We start from the raw sequence: 19,896 nt of genomic DNA, 5'->3' as shown, positions 1-19,896 counted from the left end.
TCGACTGAAATATTTCTACCTTAAGCGCTTGTTGGTTCGTTCTTGCAAGGTTCCTGTCGGGGCACGCATTCAGAATAAACCGTTTGGTTTATATTTTACTTGAATTCTCAAATGAGATTGGTAGTTAGTCATCGCTAAATTAGCCGATGGCATGCAATCTATTTGGCATGTGAATCTTAAACGTGATGTATGACGAGATATTTCTTCCGTTAGCGTTTGTTCATTCATGTCAGTGGGATTGATGGGACAGATCAGGACTGTAACCTAAGCTAACGTAAACTAGCGTAAACTTTTTGATTTACCTTCTTGGAAGCAATTGATAGTTGCTAATCGCTAAACTGTCATTCCATGACCACCACCTTATTTTGTTCCTCTTACTTTGTCCTAAAGTGTATTTTAAAGGGCATGAAGTGCCTCAACTATTATAATGCGCACGTATCAGCCAAATTATTTGTCCCTAATTTTTCGCGTTTGTCATTTACAATTTTTGTGCCTTGGTAAATTACAAGAAAGAAATGAGTGTCGGTGTTTATAAAGAAAACGGTAACCTGTGTAGCTGGCGGTCTTCTCGCGCGAACTTTAACAGAACTTATTACTTTCAAGATTGAGAATATATTTTTGACGCGATTTGTCGCAATCTTCCTGATACTGTGATATGAGCCTGGAATTGGAGTTCCTCTGTCAAAAGTAACTTCTTAAATTGTTCGAAGAACATGCACTTCTGACAGAATGCAAGGCAAGGCGACTTTCATGTTGGGCCGGTCGACGCTAAAGAGTGAGAAGTGCTACGTAATTGGGATATTCACGTACATTTAATTCTCTGTGCTGCGTTTTCACGTAGGGGCCAAACCACCCCCCTAATGTTTCATGAAGGCTATATTTGCTTGGTTTATATATTTTTGAACCAAGTTTGGCAGATGACCTTTCTTTGCTCTCCAGTTTATTTTAATTTGGAAGTTGTGACAAAATGTCAGATTATGACGTCATAATTGATGACGTCACCGAAACGTGCTATAATTTTTTTAAAAATCGGATGTAAAGATTATGTCACTGGAAAGGCCTTGACTTGAGGAGTAAAATGCCGGAAACCGTTTTTTGCTATGATGATTATTTTTTGAGATATGGTAAATTGAATATTTTTTTGTTGTCCCCCCCGGAATTTGCTTAACCATACTGTCCTTCTTAAGTCAGTCTCTCTGGTTTATTTTTTTCAGTTTTATTCTAGGAAGGCTAATAATCGAGAAAAATAGAAAGCTTGATGTTGTCAAAAATCGTATGGTTTTAGAAATTTGATTTTCGGCTTTGTTAGGATGGTAAAAAAACGGGTGACGTCACAGGTTATGACGTAACAAAACTAATTTTAACGTAATAACACTAGAGGGATAATCTTTTATTCCGATCTTCTTCTTTCTTTTCGCTTCAGACATCTGGCACATCACATGTGCAACATAGCTGCATTTGCTGGAACAAAATTACGGCTCCAATCTGGGGATTTTTCGCAAGGGGGGGACCCCATATTTTGCAGAGTTATTTTTCATATTTAAAAATGCCATATTTCATTTAATATTTGTGATATGGACAAAATCTTTTCAGGTTTCAACTCCCCTTGATGTGCTCTTTCGAACACATTGTAAAAAATATGCATATTAAAAACTTCAAAAGTGGCAAAAAACATGACGTCATCACTTTGACGTCACAACTTTGACATTTACTGATATTTTTCACGTAAATATAATTGGCAATAGGTCTCCTGCTCATCTGCCAAGTTTGGTGTAGAAAGAGTCAATACTTTTTAAGCAATGCGAAATAATGTGAAATACCCAAGAACTGACGAAACATTCGAGGGGTGGTTTGGCCCCTACGTGTTTGGACCGTTTCTGTTCTATTATGCTCAGATATATATACAGTTTTTTTGCTTTTTGCTTGTGCCCGTCTTACTTCGCTTCATTTAACTGTTTATTTTTCAAATTTGTTGAGCTTTTTTAATTTATGTACTGGAAAAAATGTTTATAGCAGCGTTCAGTGATGTAGGTAGATAGATGTGAAGAGAAAAGAAAGTTTGCCCAACAAAATTATTCAACATTTCTTCTTTCTCTCAAAGTTTTTATTTATTACATGCTGGAAAAATGTTCACAGTAAACGCTAATTAACATAAGCAGAAGAATGTGGAGATTCATGAGGTTTGCCAAAATGAACACGTTATCTGTTGCTAATGGAATATGTCGCACTTTTCAGAGTGAACTAAAGGACTGGTTACGTCCAGTGCCAGCACTGAAATTAATGAGGACAGTTCACCCAAATGTCCAGTAAGGTACATTTTCTGTATCATCCTTTTCGCCCTCAGGGGTTACTCGAATATTAAGGGAGCGGGAATGTTTGTCTGAAAGTTTAAAATTAAACTCAATCTGGGCATGACTCCAGCTTTATCTGACTCCTAAAAGAAAGCGTTCTAACTCAGAGGTCTCTCTTGAAGACCCTAAGATATACAAAATCCTGCAATCTACCCTCATCCCCACTCAACCACTTACTGATCACTATGAGACGACACGGATTCCCACACCTTCCATATTTATATTCCTCTTGAGACAACCGTTGGTTCAAAACTGAAGTGTATAGCAATTTCACGAAACCTGGATTTAGATCTCACGACATAACAGTTTTTCCCAGTGGACATTACTGAATTGTCAACCGCTGAAATATTGGACTTAAGCCAATGTTTTAAAGTTATGTTTTTTCTTATTTCGATATGGATGTTAGCCTAAAGTAGTGCGACTGATTACTGTCATCTCTGACCTGAGGCTCTCCTCCCTGGCGGTCACTGATTCAAGTGTTTCAATGTAAATATCTGCCATTTGTAAGAGCCCTGCATGTTTGATGGTGATTTACTGAGGTCCAGAGATTTGTGTTTGTTTGACAGAAACTCGAAAGCAATTAAACTACAAACACTTTTTCGCGGAACTCGCATCTCTCGTCTGCTTCTTGTGGTATAAAAATGCCACGCTAAAAATGAGCCTTGAAAATCGTTCGTTCACAGTCGAGCTAAGCAGTTTTTCAAATATAGTGTTTCGGTCTGCACGAGTATCCAATGTGGTTTATGAACCATTATAAAATTTTAATTCTGAAATATTAAAAGTCCTCTACAAAATGTTTTAGTTATTGAAAGTGTGGATTCTTACTTCTTTTTCTCACTGATAAGCGTGCCGACCATGTTTTCAGTTTTCCATTTCTCTTCACGAATATGTTCTCTGCGTATTTTCACTAGGTGTCTGACAAACTTACATAACAACTCAAATTACGTCTCAGTGCGTGTTTCATAGACATTGAAGTATCTTATCTCAATAACTGATCTTTTTTTTCCCCTTGAATATGTTAACAGACTGTATGCATATTTCAGACCAAAACTAGCGCGGAATTTTCTTTGGCGCCAGCAAAACCGGGAACAGTTAACTTCTGATGAAACTTGCAACTTTACCTATCAGCAGGGTTAGTCAAGTTTAGAAAAGGCGGGAACTCGTTTCGCCTAAGTTTTGCCTTCTCAGAATCTTGAAGGTGAATCCGTTCACAAGAATAGGCCCTAAGATTAGATCTGTTAGGCTTGTAACTAAACCTAAAAATAATGTAAGCATAGGAGCTTGCTAGAAGCTTACCCGAGAAAAAAAATCTCTCTAGGACTGGCTGCAACAGTGCTGCAAAACCCGTGCACGTTTTACGTCGTATGACCTTTTTCAGCTAAGCAAATTAAATCTCGCGCCAAAGCAGTGCAGGATACGGGTCGCGCATGAGCCTCGAAGATATTAAGCACCTATCCCGAAAAGTTATAGTTCAATTTATAGAGCACTGATGTTGAAGGCTCCGAATAAGAGGGTGAAACATGCTCGATGTATTATCAGACGGTGAAGTATAATCAACCTTGAATCCGGATTAAAAAACAACAGGAGCTACCATTGGCTACAATGTAATTACCTGTAGCCAATAACAACTTGCGTTACAATTTGCGACTACCACGAAGAAAAAAAAAAAGATAATAATAATAATAAAAATAAAAATAAAAACGACCCAATTTCTAACGCGGATTGCTTCGCATCCGCGTAATAACACGTTTGTCCGTAAATTTGTTTTCCCAATGGAATAATAATATTTACCAGGAGCCATAATCGGGGACGGAGACCGTAAGTCTCGGGATTCGCGCGCACCCATGATATGGGACAATTTTTCTATTTTTAGAACAAATTGCGCCATCCTGACGTCATATATCCGCGCGGATTCACGCACATGTCGGGGCTCTCGCGTGGATGTTGTCACGTTGCGTGATCAAATTGTGAGAGGTTCTCTTGCGTATTTTTCACAGCGATGGCAGGGAATAAGGCAGGGAATACGAACCAGGGCGCTTATATGTAGTTATGCCCTGAGCTAACGGAAAAGGTGGGTTTTTCAGGGTCGAAAACAAGACTTCAATCTCGCGCTGGGAATGAATAATAAGATCTGCTTGCGCTAGTTGTAAGCTTACGCGTATGTTTCGTTTGTTCTGACTTAAGAATATAGCAAGAAAACTCTCTACTCTGGTATCGAGTTAATTTGTGAATTTCTCAGACAATGGTTCATCATAACAAAAACCTGTTTTGATGGTTTCTTATTGTTTCTGCTTGTTTGGTGAGTTTGCAAAAGTTTTTGAAAGGAAAGACTGACACGTACAATTAGCTCATTTGCATAGTGCAGCTTGTGCACTTTCAAGTCCGAGTCGGTGTTTTCAATTGTCAACAAATCTTGACAAAGATTTCTTTCGTTATCTTTTGTGCTGGGATGCTGTAACAAATTTCACGAACGCAAAAAAGGTTACTAACATCATGTGTGTTTCTTCAACATAAGCATAGTGAAGTTTTACACTGCGAAAATGAAAATAGACAAGGAGTTTTGATAACTCGATCAACAAAATCGAAATCGTTATTCCAAGTTGATTAAAGAAAGCGTCACCGTAACTTTGCTGATTATTTCTGCTTTATTCACATATTTTCAGCTTAGCTTTTAATATGTTCTCAAACATTTATCAATCTTAAACATATTTAAAAACTATAGAGTTATTGTTTGAGTTCGATGTACGCTTTCACACGAAAGTGCCGCGGAAGTACAATTTGTCATGTTTACTGACTGTACAAAACACGCATCGGCGGGCGCTCTCATTCATCGGCAACAGAGAATTTACTGGATTTTTTACACGAATAAAACTGAGCAGTATCTACGGACGTAAAGTTATTGGGCCTTGATGAAACATCGAGCGTTGCTTACAATTCAAGCTAGCGAAACTCAAACTAACAATTATTTTGTTTTACTTTTCGGTCGCGATAGACTGACAAATTCCTCGCAAGCGTGTGGCAAGAGGAGTTAGGAAACTATGAAGTCCTGAAGCTCTGCTATATCTAAATATATCCAGCTAGTTTTTTGCTGTGTAATGGAAAAGCTGTTAACCTTCAACATATGTGAAATTAAAGTGGAGTTGTGCACAGCTCATGTAAAAGAAGCATCCGTCGGAACACAACTTGGTCAGCGATATATATAAGCTTACAGCAGAACATACCTAAATTCGACACGGTCTTACTTCGCTCAAACTGGAGCAGCTTACGACGAAAATACTTAAGCAAAATTCCAACAGACGTAAACGCGTTGAGTTGTGGGCCAAAAACATGAAAAATTTCGGGAATTTCGGACGCCATTTCCCTCGCGCGACATCCGCAAAAATCCTCTCAGCATGTACGCGCGTGTGTCGCAGGCGATGGCGCAATTTGTTCTAAAAATAGAATTATTGTCCCATATCATGGGGACAACCCCAATACTAGAAATGGCGCGCGCTTACGGTCTCCGTCCCCGATTATGGCTCCTGTATTTACCCAACATTTTATTTTAGATGGATCTTGTACTTCGCCCCTTTTCAAGGAAGTTTCGCTGGTAATTGGCTACTTTCTGGATACAATTTTATTTTGATAAATTATGTTAAAGTCATAAGAAGGCTTTGAAATTAATCAAACAAAATGTGAATTTTGTCGCAACATGGAAGGCGTCGTGCGGTAAGCTTTGAGACGGCTTCACGAGATACACAAACCCTCAACTTGTCGCGAAATGTGAGCAAATTTTATGCGTGACAAGTTGTGAGTTTCATGAATGAGCAGCAAAGCCAAAATTTGTTGCTCAAAGTACACCCGCTCTCTACTATTCGCAACAACAAAATTGATCACGCAAGGTGAAAAACTCGAAACCTCAGCCAAGTTGAGAGTTTTTGTATCGAACATATCGTCGCCGCCTTTTAGCGACGATATACGAGATACGGGTTTTTGTTTCTCGTATTTCGCCGCCTTTAGAACACAGCGCAACACATTTACTTTTTTTTTGTAGCTCACGTTAGGTTGCAGGACTGCATGTGTTCAAAGAAAATTTGAAGGTTTATGTTTAATAAAGAACCATCGAAATAACCTCTTATTTAGTTGTTATAAACTTGGATTTCGTTGTTTTGAGCTTAAGGTAATTCCTCTGAAATAAAAGTGACAATAGATTTTTGTTCAAACTTTGTCCACTGAATATTTGTCATATGATAACTTCAATTTTGAAATAAAAAAGGTGGGTGCCCATGCTCATTAAGGAGCAGTGAGGCATTGAAAATGCCCCATTTTGGCATTATTTAATGCTTATTATAAAAACGCATTCCCAGTAATTGTAAAATCTTTGTGAGCCCAGACTCATAAGAAAACGCATTAAACTACAGTCAATACATTGTGTCGGACACAAATAAACATTTTAAGTTTGATTCAGACAGAAAGCTAAATCCTTGATTAAAATTTGAACCAAATTTCTCGACGTGGTTACCGACTGTAAAATAGAAAAGATCACAGTGTATCGGCTATTTTTCTTATTTCTTCAATTTTCAGCAATAGAAATTAGATCAGTCTTTTCTTACGCGAAGCTTATGATTAGCTGATTACAATGAGCTCAACATCAAGGCAAATCCGTCATGTTTTCAATATACGCGTGCACGAGCGCGCGCTTATGACGCCATAAATTATGCGCAGTAAGGATGCGCAATGCAAATGTGAGGAATGACCTTAATTTATTTTCGCATTGCTTCGATTTGAAATATTTAAACCTGAACAAGCGTTTCGACAGTTTCGAACGCGTGAGGAAGGACTTATTGTTTACCCTGCAACTTACTTGATTGGACCAAATGTCTCAAATGTATGTTGTTTACGCTTCCAGATCAGACAGCAGCGTCTTAAGAAACTAGCGTTCATTTTTAAGAACGAGCAAAGCCATACATAGCAAGCCGAATGAGAACTCACTGAGAACTGTACGGCTCGTAGAAAAAAAGGTCTAACATTCGCAATAAACTGTTCAGAATAATAGAGTAATAGAATAATAACAACAACTAAGGTTTTCTCATTCACCATTTTCACTTAATTTCGTTATCAGGCCTCACTCTTCACGCTTCGCACAGAAACCAGCGATGATGACTGCAAAAACCATCCGCGTTAAGGCCTCTAGGCCTCTTTTTTGTGATGTAAGAAGTGATGTTGGTAGTGTGTTCTTTGTTGTTCCGGTTTTTTTTTCCACACTTCTTGGAGGGTTACATTACATTGTATAGACCAACAATTGTGTTGCTATCTTCAGCCAGTTGGGTGCGAAAAGAAGAGAAAGGAACGTAGGCAAGCAACCATTACAATCAATCTTTTTCCTGCTCTTTATTTTCATCAGCAAACGTGAAACTACAGTGCACCCAATAATTAGAGAAACCACTCATATATAATTTCGAAAAGCGAATTATTGCATCCCTTAATAAGCGTTTACGGAGGAATAGAGTTTTTGTCTCAAGATCTAAGCCTGAGGTTTAGGAACTTCTTCAACAAAGATCCGGGACACTGACTGCCAGCCTGTGCTGGCGTCAGCCTTAGCACCATGAGCACAGTCACCAACCCAGAATCCCACGCGCACCTGGCCTTTGTGGACGTTGTTACAGTGCCCCTCAATATTTCGGACACGGTGCAGATCTTGGCCGTTGCCTTGCCACATATACACAATACCGTCAATTGGCAGGGGAGATGAGCACTCAGCACCGTTGAAAGTGAAATATCAGCGTTTGCAGCAAGCTGTGCACTTGTAGATCCTGAGGGCACCAGTCCAGTAAACATGGAGAGCTGTATCCGAGAAGTTTTTGGTGAAAACACACTCCTAAGCAAAAACGGCAACAAGAAAGAAATTGAGAAGGAAAAAGGAGGGCAATTAATTTAAAGAAATAAACAGTTCACCCCAATAGAAGAGGTATAGAAGAGATAAAGATTTTTTGGAACAAGTATGATGACTTTCGCTGCTGTGAAGGTGTTTCAAACTTTACTAGTACTGTGTTAATAATCTGTTAATAATGTGTTAATATTCTTACTGTGTCATTACAACTATTACAATTGTCAAACATACATTTACCTTGATCAGACCGTGATCTTTATTTTCATTCAAGTCTTTCCATGCACACTCTTTCCAGTTCCTATAAGCAGGAGTTCCAGGGGTTCCACTTGTTCCCCTCTCTCCGCGCTGCCCTCTTTGGCCGGGAGGGCCCTGGATTCCAGGTTCTCCTTTCGCGCCATTCTTTCCATTGATACCAGGTGTTCCTAGAGGTCCCTGGGGTCCAGTCTTTCCCGGGCTGCCCTGGTCGCCTTTGGATCCGTCACGGCCGTCACGGCCATCACAACCTGGTGCCCCAGGAATGCCAGGCTTGTCGTGCGTACCAGGGATACCACCGTAACAGAAAGGAGGTTGTTGCTGGTTTGAAATAAAATAAAAGAAAGTTAGTTCTTTAAGCTTTGACATCATAGATGTTAATGCAAGTTTAACTCCCCTTACAGTGTTTCATCTTTCTGAGCAAGTTGCGCTGTGTCGTAATCCAACTTCAGTCTAGAAGAATAGTTTAGTTTTAACAAAGACGCCATTCTTATGCAATATTCCATGTAATGAGACGCATTAAAATGCCACAAGCACTGTGGATATTCCAGGTCAAGCATTTGTTGCTGAGTATTTCCGAATTTTTATTTTCCAACAAGCTCATCATTGAATGGAGTTTAATATCGCGGCAAAAAAAAATGTCGCTTTACTATTCCAAAAATAACTTACCGTTTTATACGATGGTTGATTAGTTTTATCATCAGCTGTGGCACAGTAAATGAGCAATAACATCGGAAACAGCGACAACAAGGACATCACAGAGACTTTCTGCGAAATAAGGGCCATTTCTCAATTTTTGACGAGCTTGCTGCGGAAAAAATGTTAAAAGATGAGGTCTGTAGAAATTGTACGAAAGGTTGTAATGTTGGTGTCGAGGGCTTTCAAACTTGAGGGTTGAGTAATTCACGCTTTGATTTGATTTGTACTGAAGGCGACCTTATATCTGTAGATTGTGAACATTGTTCCTATACAACCGATAAGAAAATTGTCGATTTTAGCCTTGAAAAGGGTTTGAATTTAAGGCGTCAGAGTTAAATATTTCATAGACAACAAATATTAAGTACTAAGAAAACTATGCAAAGGAATACGAGAAGGAAAGATCAGGGGAAACGACGATATACCTGTGAGCTCAAATAATGGCTTTGAGTTCCAAACGCCTGTCGAACAATTCACTGTAAAGGAATGATGAATTAGTTACGTGTGCAGTTGAGTTATTAGCCTTTGTGTTGACTCTGTGTTACATCACTGATAATATTCATGACAGTTCTTTTGTTTTTATTCATTAAGAAAAAAAAAGATTTAAATTTCTTGTCTCGTTTTGCATCAAACAAACGTCACGTTTTACCCTGAGTTAAAGACTGCGTGAAGCTTTTGTAGACAAGAACGCGCATTTATTTTGTATTTGTATTTTGTATTTTGTAAAACAGTGATAGCGTTATGATAACGTTTCACCCTTAGCAATTCGAAAAATAAAGAAACTTCTCTTTGAAGATATGAAAAGAGCAATTAGCAGTTTTTGTGAAGGATTTGAATCACGACCTTTTCCTTTGCTATACTTGTCAATTGACACGATTTTGACTTGTTTGTCAGAAGGAAAAATAAACTGTTAACGTAAAAATAGATCGAAATAAGTTCATCTCTTCACTGCACCAGAGAAACTGTTTTCATGAATTGGGAAGCCACGGTTTATTGGAACAACCTTGTACAGTATTTCATCTATTATCACTAAAAGCTGGATAATTTAAGATTGTTGCTGATGATTACTCATATTTCGCTCGATTTTTTTTTGTTGACTGTTGATATGAACAAACAAGTTATGAACACGACTAATTTTTACTCAACCTACGATATTTACCTTGCACATCTGTTTGTAAAAGCGTTTCTATTCGCGAGTAACTTTATCAAGGCATCATTTTTGCTCTGGAGGTATAACTCGGCAATTCTTTTAATTAAATGCAATGCATGTGCTGTAAATGAGCCTAAGTTAAGGAATTGAGACGAAATGTTTGGGTAATTATCAAACATCAAAATCACAGAATGCCATGTTGCATAATGATAAAATATTGTACTGGAAATCACATCTAAAAAAGTTAAGGGATGGGGTCGTGCGCGCAGTAAGTCTATTTCTAGGTCTTTACTCACTAGCTCTCTTGGCAAAAAGGATCTTTGAGCTCGCATGAAAGTGTTTGATCTGCTGATAAATATCAATAGCAGTTCTTGCTTACCCCCTCTATCTGTTACCAAATTCGATACCAATCGCAATAATCGGGCACTTTTAAAATACATTCATGTTATTAGTTTTTTTCGGCACACATCAAATCAACGAGCCATTTTCCGAGTTCCTATTATCTCTGTTTTAAAAGGAGCCCTGGTGCAGGACGTTTCATATGTAAATGAGTTTTTCTTGCACATTCATTGTCTTGCAAATCAAACTTATTTCCATGTGAAAGGTTGTGTACCAGGACTCGTTTTGAAGTTAAAAGGCAACTTGGAAATGGCTTACTGATTACTCATATTCAAGCCAATTCATTTGTACTTATTCTGATTTGGTTTTCTGAGTTTTCTGAAAATTTTTTTTTCGATCCTGGTACCCTTCACATTTAAATACATAATTGAAATCGAGATACCAAGTTACGCAAAAGTTAGTTTCAGCAAGCGAAAACGAATCATCGGAGGTCTACACGTATCTCCTCTTTGAGTTTCCGTTTTAACGACCTGAAATACCAACTATATTCTGGCAGTGCTCTAGAGACTGAATTGCTTTATAGATGCGGAGCACTATTCAATCTGGTTTCAAGCTGTGTAAGGTTTGAATGATATCGTGGTAAAATGTACAACCGCCATTTTTTTTCCCACGGCGTATTGTATCGAGGCTTACATATATGACCTTGGGGACTGAATAAACTACTCTTACTCCTTCTCTAGCACTTGATCTATTTTTCAAACAAATAGCGAAAATAGAACTTTGACACAGTGCACATTTTTTCAGCGTAAATCATCCTGCCTTTTTCTGCTTTTATTTAATAATACTGGTGCGCAGTTACAAGTTAGTTAATTTTTAAATCTGCACAGTGGTAAAATTTGAAGCGAGAAAAACGTGTCAAAACGGTTCAAAAACTAAATTAGGGTCTCTAACTACTTCAACACAATCTTTATTTGCATTGTTAAATTACAACCAGTGATAATCACGCAGCTGTAGTTAGACAACCAAACTGCCGCTCACGCTTCATTTACTTAACAAAATTTATAAATTATTTAAGGTGATTCCACTCAAATAGAACCTGCACTGAGATTTTTGTGAAACTTTCCCTATTGATTGTTTATATTACAGGAACTTAAATTCTGAAATAAAAATGAGGGGTCCCCATGTTCGTTTAGGAGCAACAGCACCTTGTTTATACCCATATAAATCCTTATAATAACACCATGATTGTGGTCACGATTGCTTTTTGTTCTACACTGAGAATTGGTCCATATTTATTTTACACAGAGAAATTTACTACTCAATTCAAAACAACAGAAAAAAAATGATAGGTCACCATACTCGTTTGCGAGAAAATGACGATTTACCTCTATGGCGAGGTCCAGCTGTAAACAAAAAGCCTCCATTTTTTAATGCGCGCGCGCTAATCACGCGTGAAATTATGCGCAGTAAGGATGCGCAATGCAATATTGGGGAATGACCTTAAGGCGGCCGAGCACAGTTTTCGCGCGCGCTTTTGCTGATGCAAGTCAGCACGCGCACAAGGATTGCAAAAACAAACATGCCTTCCATAGAGCGATCATTTTATTTACTCAACACCTTCACTATATGTGCTATTTTTCTCTATAATTGAACGCAGTGTATTGATGGCTTTAGTCTTTTATTACAAAGATATGTTAGAAAAGGTAACGATGCAAATAACCCAGCAATTCTCAGCTTTTTCTTTGTTACCGAAAGAACCCAATTAAATGCAGCGGACGCGTAGTAAGTCAAAAAATTGCGATTGAATAAAGAATTGCACTCTCGGAAATATGCCTATTTCTCGAGAACCACTCATTAGAATTTCACGAAATTTGGCACGAAAATACTTTAGGAAATAAGTAACAGGAGTATTGAAAATAAATGAATTTTAACAAAGGAAATTCTAGATATTCCAGTGAACCTTCAATAAGGGATAATTAAAGATCTCTCTGTTAAATTATTAGCAAAATGGTGTTAACTTGTGAGAATCGTTAAAGCTTGTTGCATGCAAATTATAAAGAAAATCGAATGACTAGATTTTCCACAAATAAACAAAACCGATTTTAAAGGCCTGTTTATATTTACTCATGTTGCCATGGCAACAGCACATACGTCAGCTTAACCATCAAAAAACCAAAGTTTGTGTTGTTAACTTGCTTGCTGCCATTTTTGGCGACCGAGAGATCAAGGGTTTTGGAGAAAAAGGTGAATGAAACACAGGTATAAAAAACTGTGTTCAGCCACCTTAACAAGTACCAATCGAAAATGTTATTTTATATTGATCTCTTAAACGAATAGCTGTTTTGTATAAAAATCTAGTCTTGGGGCTTAGTAACTTCTTCAACAAAGATCCGGGACACTGATTTATATCCTGTGTAGGCGTCAGTACCTCCTCCATAACCCTCACAGTCACCAACCCAGAATCCTACGCGCACTTTCCCTTTGTGGATGTTGTTACAGTGCCCCTCAATATGGCGGACACGGTGTAGGTCTTGAGTGTTTCCTTGCCACATGTACACGATACCGTCAATTGGCAGGGGAGCTACACATTCAGCTCCGTTGAAAGTGAAATACCAGCGTTTGCAGCAAGTTGTGCACTTGTAGATTCTAAGGGAACCAGTCCAGTAAACATGCAAGGCTGTATCAGAGAAGTTTTTGGTAAACATACAGTCCTATAGAAAAAAAAAAAAACTTTTTAATTGTGGATTTTCTTGGTAAAAGTTTTAAATATGAATTTTTAAATTATATAATACAGTGAAGAGTGGAAAGAAAGAAAACTGAGCCCCTAATGAGAAATCTGTCGACGAAATGAATGACAGTCACTTCGTCATTGTATACAAAATCGTGTACCTTGATCAGACCGTAGTCTGTTTGATCATTCAAATTTTGCCATGCGCACTCCTTCCAGTTTTTATAATGCATCTGGCCTGGCGTCCCAGGACTTCCACTTTTCCCAGTCTCTCCACGCTCTCCTTTTGGTCCGCTAGGGCCCTGGACACCAGTTTCTCCCTTTGTTCCTTGTAGCCCTGGAGGTCCCACTGGTCCAGTCATTCCCGGGGGTCCCTGATTTCCGTCACGACCATCACGTCCATCTCGCCCGGGTATCCCTGGGCTACCAGGCTTGCCATGTGAGCCGGGTTGACATGCGCAGCAGAATGAGGACGGCTTTGAACAAAACAATATTGTGTACGCAGTTAAATCAGTAACATCAAACACCGTTTTTAATTGAAGCTATTTCACGCATAGAAGATCCGCTTCCCCTTATGGAGAATCCTAAATGGGTTCTTTTCGTTGGCCTGACTTAGAGCGGTATTATTACAAGTTTCAAGCTCAGTAGAAATGTTGCGCTTCTTTGCATTGGAGTGCTGCTATGAAGTATAATTGTCTCAATCCTTGCGTCGCTTAAACAAATTATGAGTAATTTTTATAACAACTTTGGTACAGAGATAGCGTGTGGAATTGAAGGACAGTTATAAGTAATTCTTACAGCAATTTGAATGCAGACATTTGACCTAAAAACTGTTATTAACAAGTCTACACAAGGTTTGTGTTTACTACTCGACTTTACCGTGATTTGATCGCCGGTATGCTTGCTGTTGCTGTTTCCCGTTACAGCACGGAGTGTGGCCAGCAAAACGAGCAGTAAACTTGGCATGGTAGTGCACTGTGTAATTATAACATTCGAATTCATTAGTTACGATTCACAGTGGTCTTTTGATGACCGATTCTACTTGCACTTTATTGTGCACTAGTAGTTATTGATTAGATTTATTGTAATTCTATTAAATTTTAGATCCTTTTATTTTTTTTCTTCTTTTTAGATTTAGGGTTGCGCCTCGCATGGGATACTTTCCCGTTCGGGCAATCTCTTTTGGTCTTTACATTTTATTTCTTACTGATTTGCTATATGTGTACATATTTACCTATGAGACTAATAAAGCTGATAGACTTGTTTTGTAATTCTGCGAGCGATAAGAGGCATTAGGGCGCCAGATTGTCTGAGCTTAGCTTGCAACGTCAAGATGTGGCTTCTTAGAAAAACTGAAAATAATCCGTTTTAGTTTTAGCTATTGAGTTTATAGGGTTCAGGCTGCAGTGCAAGTTGAATTTGTTTGGAAACGAAGACTTGCAATTGTGACTAGGAAATAGTTTATGCAGCACAACGTAACTTTGAATTTGTTATAGAAATAAAGAAACCTTATCTCAGTACTTTCATTTGTAATGGTAGTCGTAACTATCGTGGTTCTGCAAAATAGGTATAGAGCATTTTGCCTATACAACGTCAAACCGTGAAAATGAAATGAAAACAGAATAGAAAGAATGGATGAGATAAGCAAGAACCTTACTGAAAGTAAATATACAAAAGTCTTTTACAAGAGGTGCTGATAAGAGAAACCCGTTGTTTTGAGGGAAAAGAAACCTTCAAACATAAATCTGTTTTGGATGGTGCCACTGTCCCGCACGCACTGAGCAAGTTATCGGCTAGGTACAGTGTACAGCAAGAATCCGCCGTGCGAAAAAAAGATGGTTACTGGTACATTACTATAACTCTTAACGCACGAGAACTTTAATAACGCTCTTTAAAACGTATAGAAAAGTTTAAAATCTTCAAACCTAGCATACACAATGTCGTTAGCGCAGCGACAAATATTGCAAAAAAAAATATGGCTTTTCTTGTACTTTGTGGGTTGTATAAGGTTGGACCGCCATCTTTTTTTCCTAAGGAGGATTGTTTCGTGTACTTGAGAACTCTATGTTTGATTTACAAGAAATAGTTCGTGTCGTGCCCGTCGGCGGAAGGTTGTACCGTCTAAATCTGCCCTAACAAAGAGCATGTGTTTATAAATGTCGGCAAATTAGTGTTTTTCCCATTCCGTGACTGTACGCATGAACATTGCGCTACAAGAAAGGATTGGAAGGTTCCACTGATCGGATTTAACAGGTTTAGTATTTAGTATATGTTTACTTTCAAAGTCTTTGCATGATTTGCGTCTCAAAAGAAGGTTATCAGATGTAAAAAAAAGTAGAAAAAAAAAAAAAAAACCAGTAAATAAGCTTCCTTTTTGTGTTTGCATTGCCATAACAAGAGTAACATAAACAAAAAAAAAAAACTCAATTCCACCGATGTCAACTCATGAGTAATCACGCCTTGCTAATTCAGCTGAAAATTCAGATAGGAAAATACTGGTGTTATTACAGGAGCAAAAATAATATAATATATGCAGGTGATTGCTTGTTTCTCAATTTATGCAACGCTCGGCTTGTTGAAGATATCCCTAAGTAGGGTTCACTGGGTTTCTAAAATTGAGAAGTTAAATTACAGCCGAGGTCAAAGAGGAAATAAAGACTTCTGTTGTTAGGCAACCTAACCAAACAAAAAAATAAAAATAAATCAGACAACAGCACTGAACTTACAATTGGTGAGCTCTCTCTGTTAAGGGTGCAATCACTCCTCTGCAGTCGTACGTACATGAACCCAAATGGCGATTGCTCGTTGTTCTTGTCAAGTGCCTACATGACTGAAAACTAAAACCTTGGATTTCGTTAACACTTTAATTCTCCTATGTGATAGGTTGGTTTTCGTTCCTTAAGGTGCACTATGACATGACTTGGCTAGTTTGGATCACGTCCTTTACTTAGTACGAAGGCGTGCGTGAAAAAATGCGTGTCGTTTTTGTTTTGCCAATAGGTTAAGCACATTAAAATAACTAACTGGATGACATGTTCATGCAAGTCTGATTGACACTATAGCTAAGTCCGATTCAAAAATATGTTCTGTGTCATACTTTTTCAGTAGTTGTGATTCAGGTGCCAGTTTTTGAAAAAAAAAATCGACCTTTTAAGCACCTTTTCTGGTCGATTATCAAAATAGGTGACTCACTGTTGAAAGGGGGTTGTCGGGAGGATATCGAAGCTGAGATTCATTTAAGTATGTTAATTCCTTGAATCTGCGCCCTGTTCAGTTCCCTTTCCAAGTTTTTCATATATTTGTCAGTCATCCGCAGCATTTCTAACAAATTCTGTATTTTTAAACCAAACGTTTTTCACGTCTTTTAATTTCAATCTAAAAACTAATTAATTTTTCTGTTGGCTAAACATATGTGCAATGGGACAGATACAGTGTTTGGGACAGAATTAATATTAACTGTCTTATTAACTGGCGTATAACTGTCGTATTGCATTCCGATCGAACGTTAAAATCCCCCATGTATACTGATGTGAGGACATCCCAGTGCAATGGTAAGACAAAAGCTTTTATCTCTAATCTTCTACTGCCGTTAAAAAAAGCAAGTATTATTACTTTTTGTATTTAAAAATATATCCCTGCGCGACGTTCAGGATATTCCTGAATACAGGTGCAAAATTTGTTACAGAATCTCGGATTGTACTGTACTGCTCAGACGACGAAACGAGCGAACTAACAATTGCTTTCGTTTTTTGTTGCGTCTCCTTGAGTTCGCTTTTTCAAATATGAGACCTTAGAACAGATTGTGCTGATGGTATCTATGTTAAACTCTTTTATTTAACTTTCCTTGCTTTCTGCGCCATGCATTCACAGTTGTTATTGTAGTCTGGTTGGTTTCTTTCTGAAGGGTCTTCTCATTTTCTTCCTGTGTTCCTGTTTAATTAAATAATATACCCCCTGTTTTGTACCGTTGCTGGCTGTCTCAGATTGATGGAAATGTAATTAAACCAGCGGCCGCATGCTTTACACATTTATTACCCAATCGCATTAAAGAAAATTTAAGAGTCAATAATAAACTGTACGTGCTTAGTTTAATTGATTTATTTAAGGGATTTTATTAAAATAAGTTTAATATTACATGTTTGAAATGTCAATTTCAGGGACCTGTACTTTATCGTAAGATGTTTCCTAGGGTACTCTAAGGTCACTATCAGTGTCGTGTGGGTGGAATTTACTAATATAGTGCCATACAGTGTATCAGTAAGTTAACAAGCGTTACATTGTTAACTTACATTGTTCCCTCACTACATATTGACGGCAAGTTACTTTGAGTTAAAGAGCGAAGTGTTAGGAATTGGCTATATGATCCTGGGGGTGGTGGGATAGGGGAGGGGTTATAGGACCCTATTGTCAAAACTTAAACAGGTTATGTGACTCTGTTCGTAACTTCGTATTTACCTTAATGGTTTGTCATTTCGGTGACATAAAGATGGTGTAAATATTATCTACTTCAAATCTGTACTGCGATTACAACCGTACCTCGAGCTTTTCAGTTACTAGGCGTTACGTGTATAATATATGATTGATTGATCGATCGATTGATTAATTGGTTGTCACATAAGGGTGTGAATATTGTTACTTAGCGGGAAGTGTAACCTCCTCTACCTCTTGGAGGGATTATTTGGCTCTTAACAGTAAATATCAGTTCAAAAATGCCCTTAGCCCGAAAAAAAACAAAAAGATAAAAACCACAAACACACAAACAGGGAGGAGCTGTTTACAACTGGTTAATGAAAAATGGAGGCTCTAGAGGGGATCGAATGTCTGAACAGGTTGTGCTGTAAAAGTTTCACACAAAAATTCAAGAGTAGCTACTTTTAAGAATTCATTCTATTCTGGTTAATTTCCGAAAATTTAAAGTATCTCTTCCGTTTGTTTTTAAAATATTGCTCATCCCACATGATCGTACACGCACCAAGTTAACGGTTAGAATATAGGTTGATGGCTCGGGTGAATTAACTTGCAAGGATTTCATCTTCTGCCACTGAACCATGTCAGCATCGTAGCTTTACTCCATCTGAGAAATAAAATCTCATTAAAATGTTTTCCATCCATCGAATGCAAATATGGCGGACCACTCGGTCAGCGCCAGGGACGAGTCGCATGAAAGGGAGGCTAGTCAGGCTTTGATGTTTTGTTTTGACAATTGGTTCCCCAGAAAAGACATGCTTTGTCGTGGATTTGCTCCGTTTTGTTTCGCCTCCCTACCAGTGTTTGTGTTCCTGAATGCCACCAGAGGGAAGTGAAATCTTCCACAGCAGAGAAAGTTTTTTTTTTTTCAGTTTCCCCGTTCGCCTCTGAGAGGAAAACAGACGGAGAAAAGGAGTTCGCGATCGCCGAAGGAATTGTTCAAGTTCGATAGTCACGTTTCAGGTTAGAAGATCTTAGATGTGTAAGCGATCGCATTTAGCTCCAAGTCGTTGTCATTTGGTTCAATGCATTTACTGGTTTCAGCGACGGGGGCAGTTGAAGTTCCTTCGCTTGGTTATTACACCGTAGTATTTGTTTCGTCCGATTCCGTGCGAGTGGATGCGGACACAGCAGCTTCTTCTTTTGAGACGGAGGATGTCTTTTTTTTTTTTTTTATCTTGGGGCGTGCAAATTGCGTTGGAGCACCACCAGACACCGCATAAGCTCGTCATTTAAAGGATTTTTCTAAGATCTTCTAGCCTGAAATGTAGCGAACAAACTTTAGTTCCCACGGCGATCGTGAACTCCTTTCCTTCGTCTCAACGAATTGCATCGATCCACTATTTCCCCTTAGAGGCGAACGCTGGAAGATTTTTATCCCTTTTCGTGGCATTCATAAACACAGCAACCTGTATGCACAGCGAAATAAAACAGACCACATCGACGACGAAGCAAGAATTTTCTGGGGAAGCATTGTCAAAACAAAAAATCAAAGCCTGACCAGCCTCGCTTTCATGCAGCCCTTTCCGGGCGTCGACCGAGTGGTCTGCCATATTTGCATTCGGTGTATAGGTCTGCCAAGACAAAACAAGCCCTGCTGAAGTGTTTTTTTTGTTCAAACAGTGGAAGAGGAGTCGAATAAACAGCCTGATAGTGGCTTTTGTTAAATATATTCACTACTGCGAAATTGATAACGGCACGTAGAAAATCAAGATAACTTTGCTTGAGGGATATTGACATATATTGTCAGAAAATTAATGCAACTTGAATGGAACGTATTTGGTATGTTATATCTACTTTTGCAATTGATATAAGGCGTTCCACGGTAAGAAATAGGGACGAACGTGTAGAAGGATCATTATAAACATCTCCTTGAAAGATCAGGAGAATAACATGCATTTATTTAATTTTAAGTAAAATTGCCATACTTGAGCCCCCTGGAGTCTCGGCATAATATATTGTTTGTTCAAATTTGAGAACTGTTTACGCAATTAAGACTAACTTCAGTTTCAAAATCAACCCTAAGCTAACTTAAATACTTTTT

General features: G+C 38.3%; 2 protein-coding genes and 2 pseudogenes across 6 annotated transcripts in view; all 4 read right to left on the bottom strand.

Annotated features, from left to right (window-relative positions):
- LOC149106223 (collagen triple helix repeat-containing protein 1-like) overlaps positions 1-19,896 on the bottom strand; it is an 84,864-nt gene that overhangs the window by 23,266 nt on the left and 41,702 nt on the right. The window lies entirely within an intron of this gene.
- The window catches only part of LOC110061059 (uncharacterized), a 100,666-nt pseudogene that overhangs the window by 39,091 nt on the left and 41,679 nt on the right, over positions 1-19,896 (bottom strand). The gene's annotated exons all lie outside the window — the stretch shown is intronic.
- LOC149106229 (collagen triple helix repeat-containing protein 1-like) lies at positions 7,705-9,425 on the bottom strand (annotated as a pseudogene). Its single transcript, XR_016209677.1, has 3 exons — positions 9,142-9,425; positions 8,458-8,793; positions 7,705-8,208 (listed from the first exon to the last, which is right to left on the bottom strand). The product of XR_016209677.1 is annotated as a collagen triple helix repeat-containing protein 1-like (transcript).
- On the bottom strand, positions 11,609-16,282 carry LOC110061780 (collagen triple helix repeat-containing protein 1-like). Of its 2 annotated transcripts, XM_089297764.1 has the most exons (4): positions 16,112-16,281; positions 14,265-14,360; positions 13,547-13,861; positions 11,609-13,368 (listed from the first exon to the last, which is right to left on the bottom strand). In XM_089297764.1, the coding sequence occupies exons 1-4, from the start codon at positions 16,166-16,168 to the stop codon at positions 13,012-13,014; spliced, it is 825 nt and encodes a 274-aa protein (XP_089153890.1). In that variant the 5' UTR covers positions 16,169-16,281; the 3' UTR covers positions 11,609-13,011. The 2 variants fall into 2 exon arrangements, with proteins under 2 accessions (XP_089153890.1, XP_089153891.1); XM_089297765.1 differs by lacking the exon at positions 14,265-14,360 and having other exon boundaries at positions 16,112-16,282.

The sequence above is a fragment of the Orbicella faveolata genome, unplaced genomic scaffold (genome assembly GCF_042242905.1).
Source record: "Orbicella faveolata isolate gen_17 unplaced genomic scaffold, um_ofav_v1 contig_3, whole genome shotgun sequence".
Taxonomy (NCBI): domain Eukaryota; kingdom Metazoa; phylum Cnidaria; class Anthozoa; order Scleractinia; family Merulinidae; genus Orbicella; species Orbicella faveolata.
This window is presented reverse-complemented; position numbering and strand designations above follow the sequence as displayed.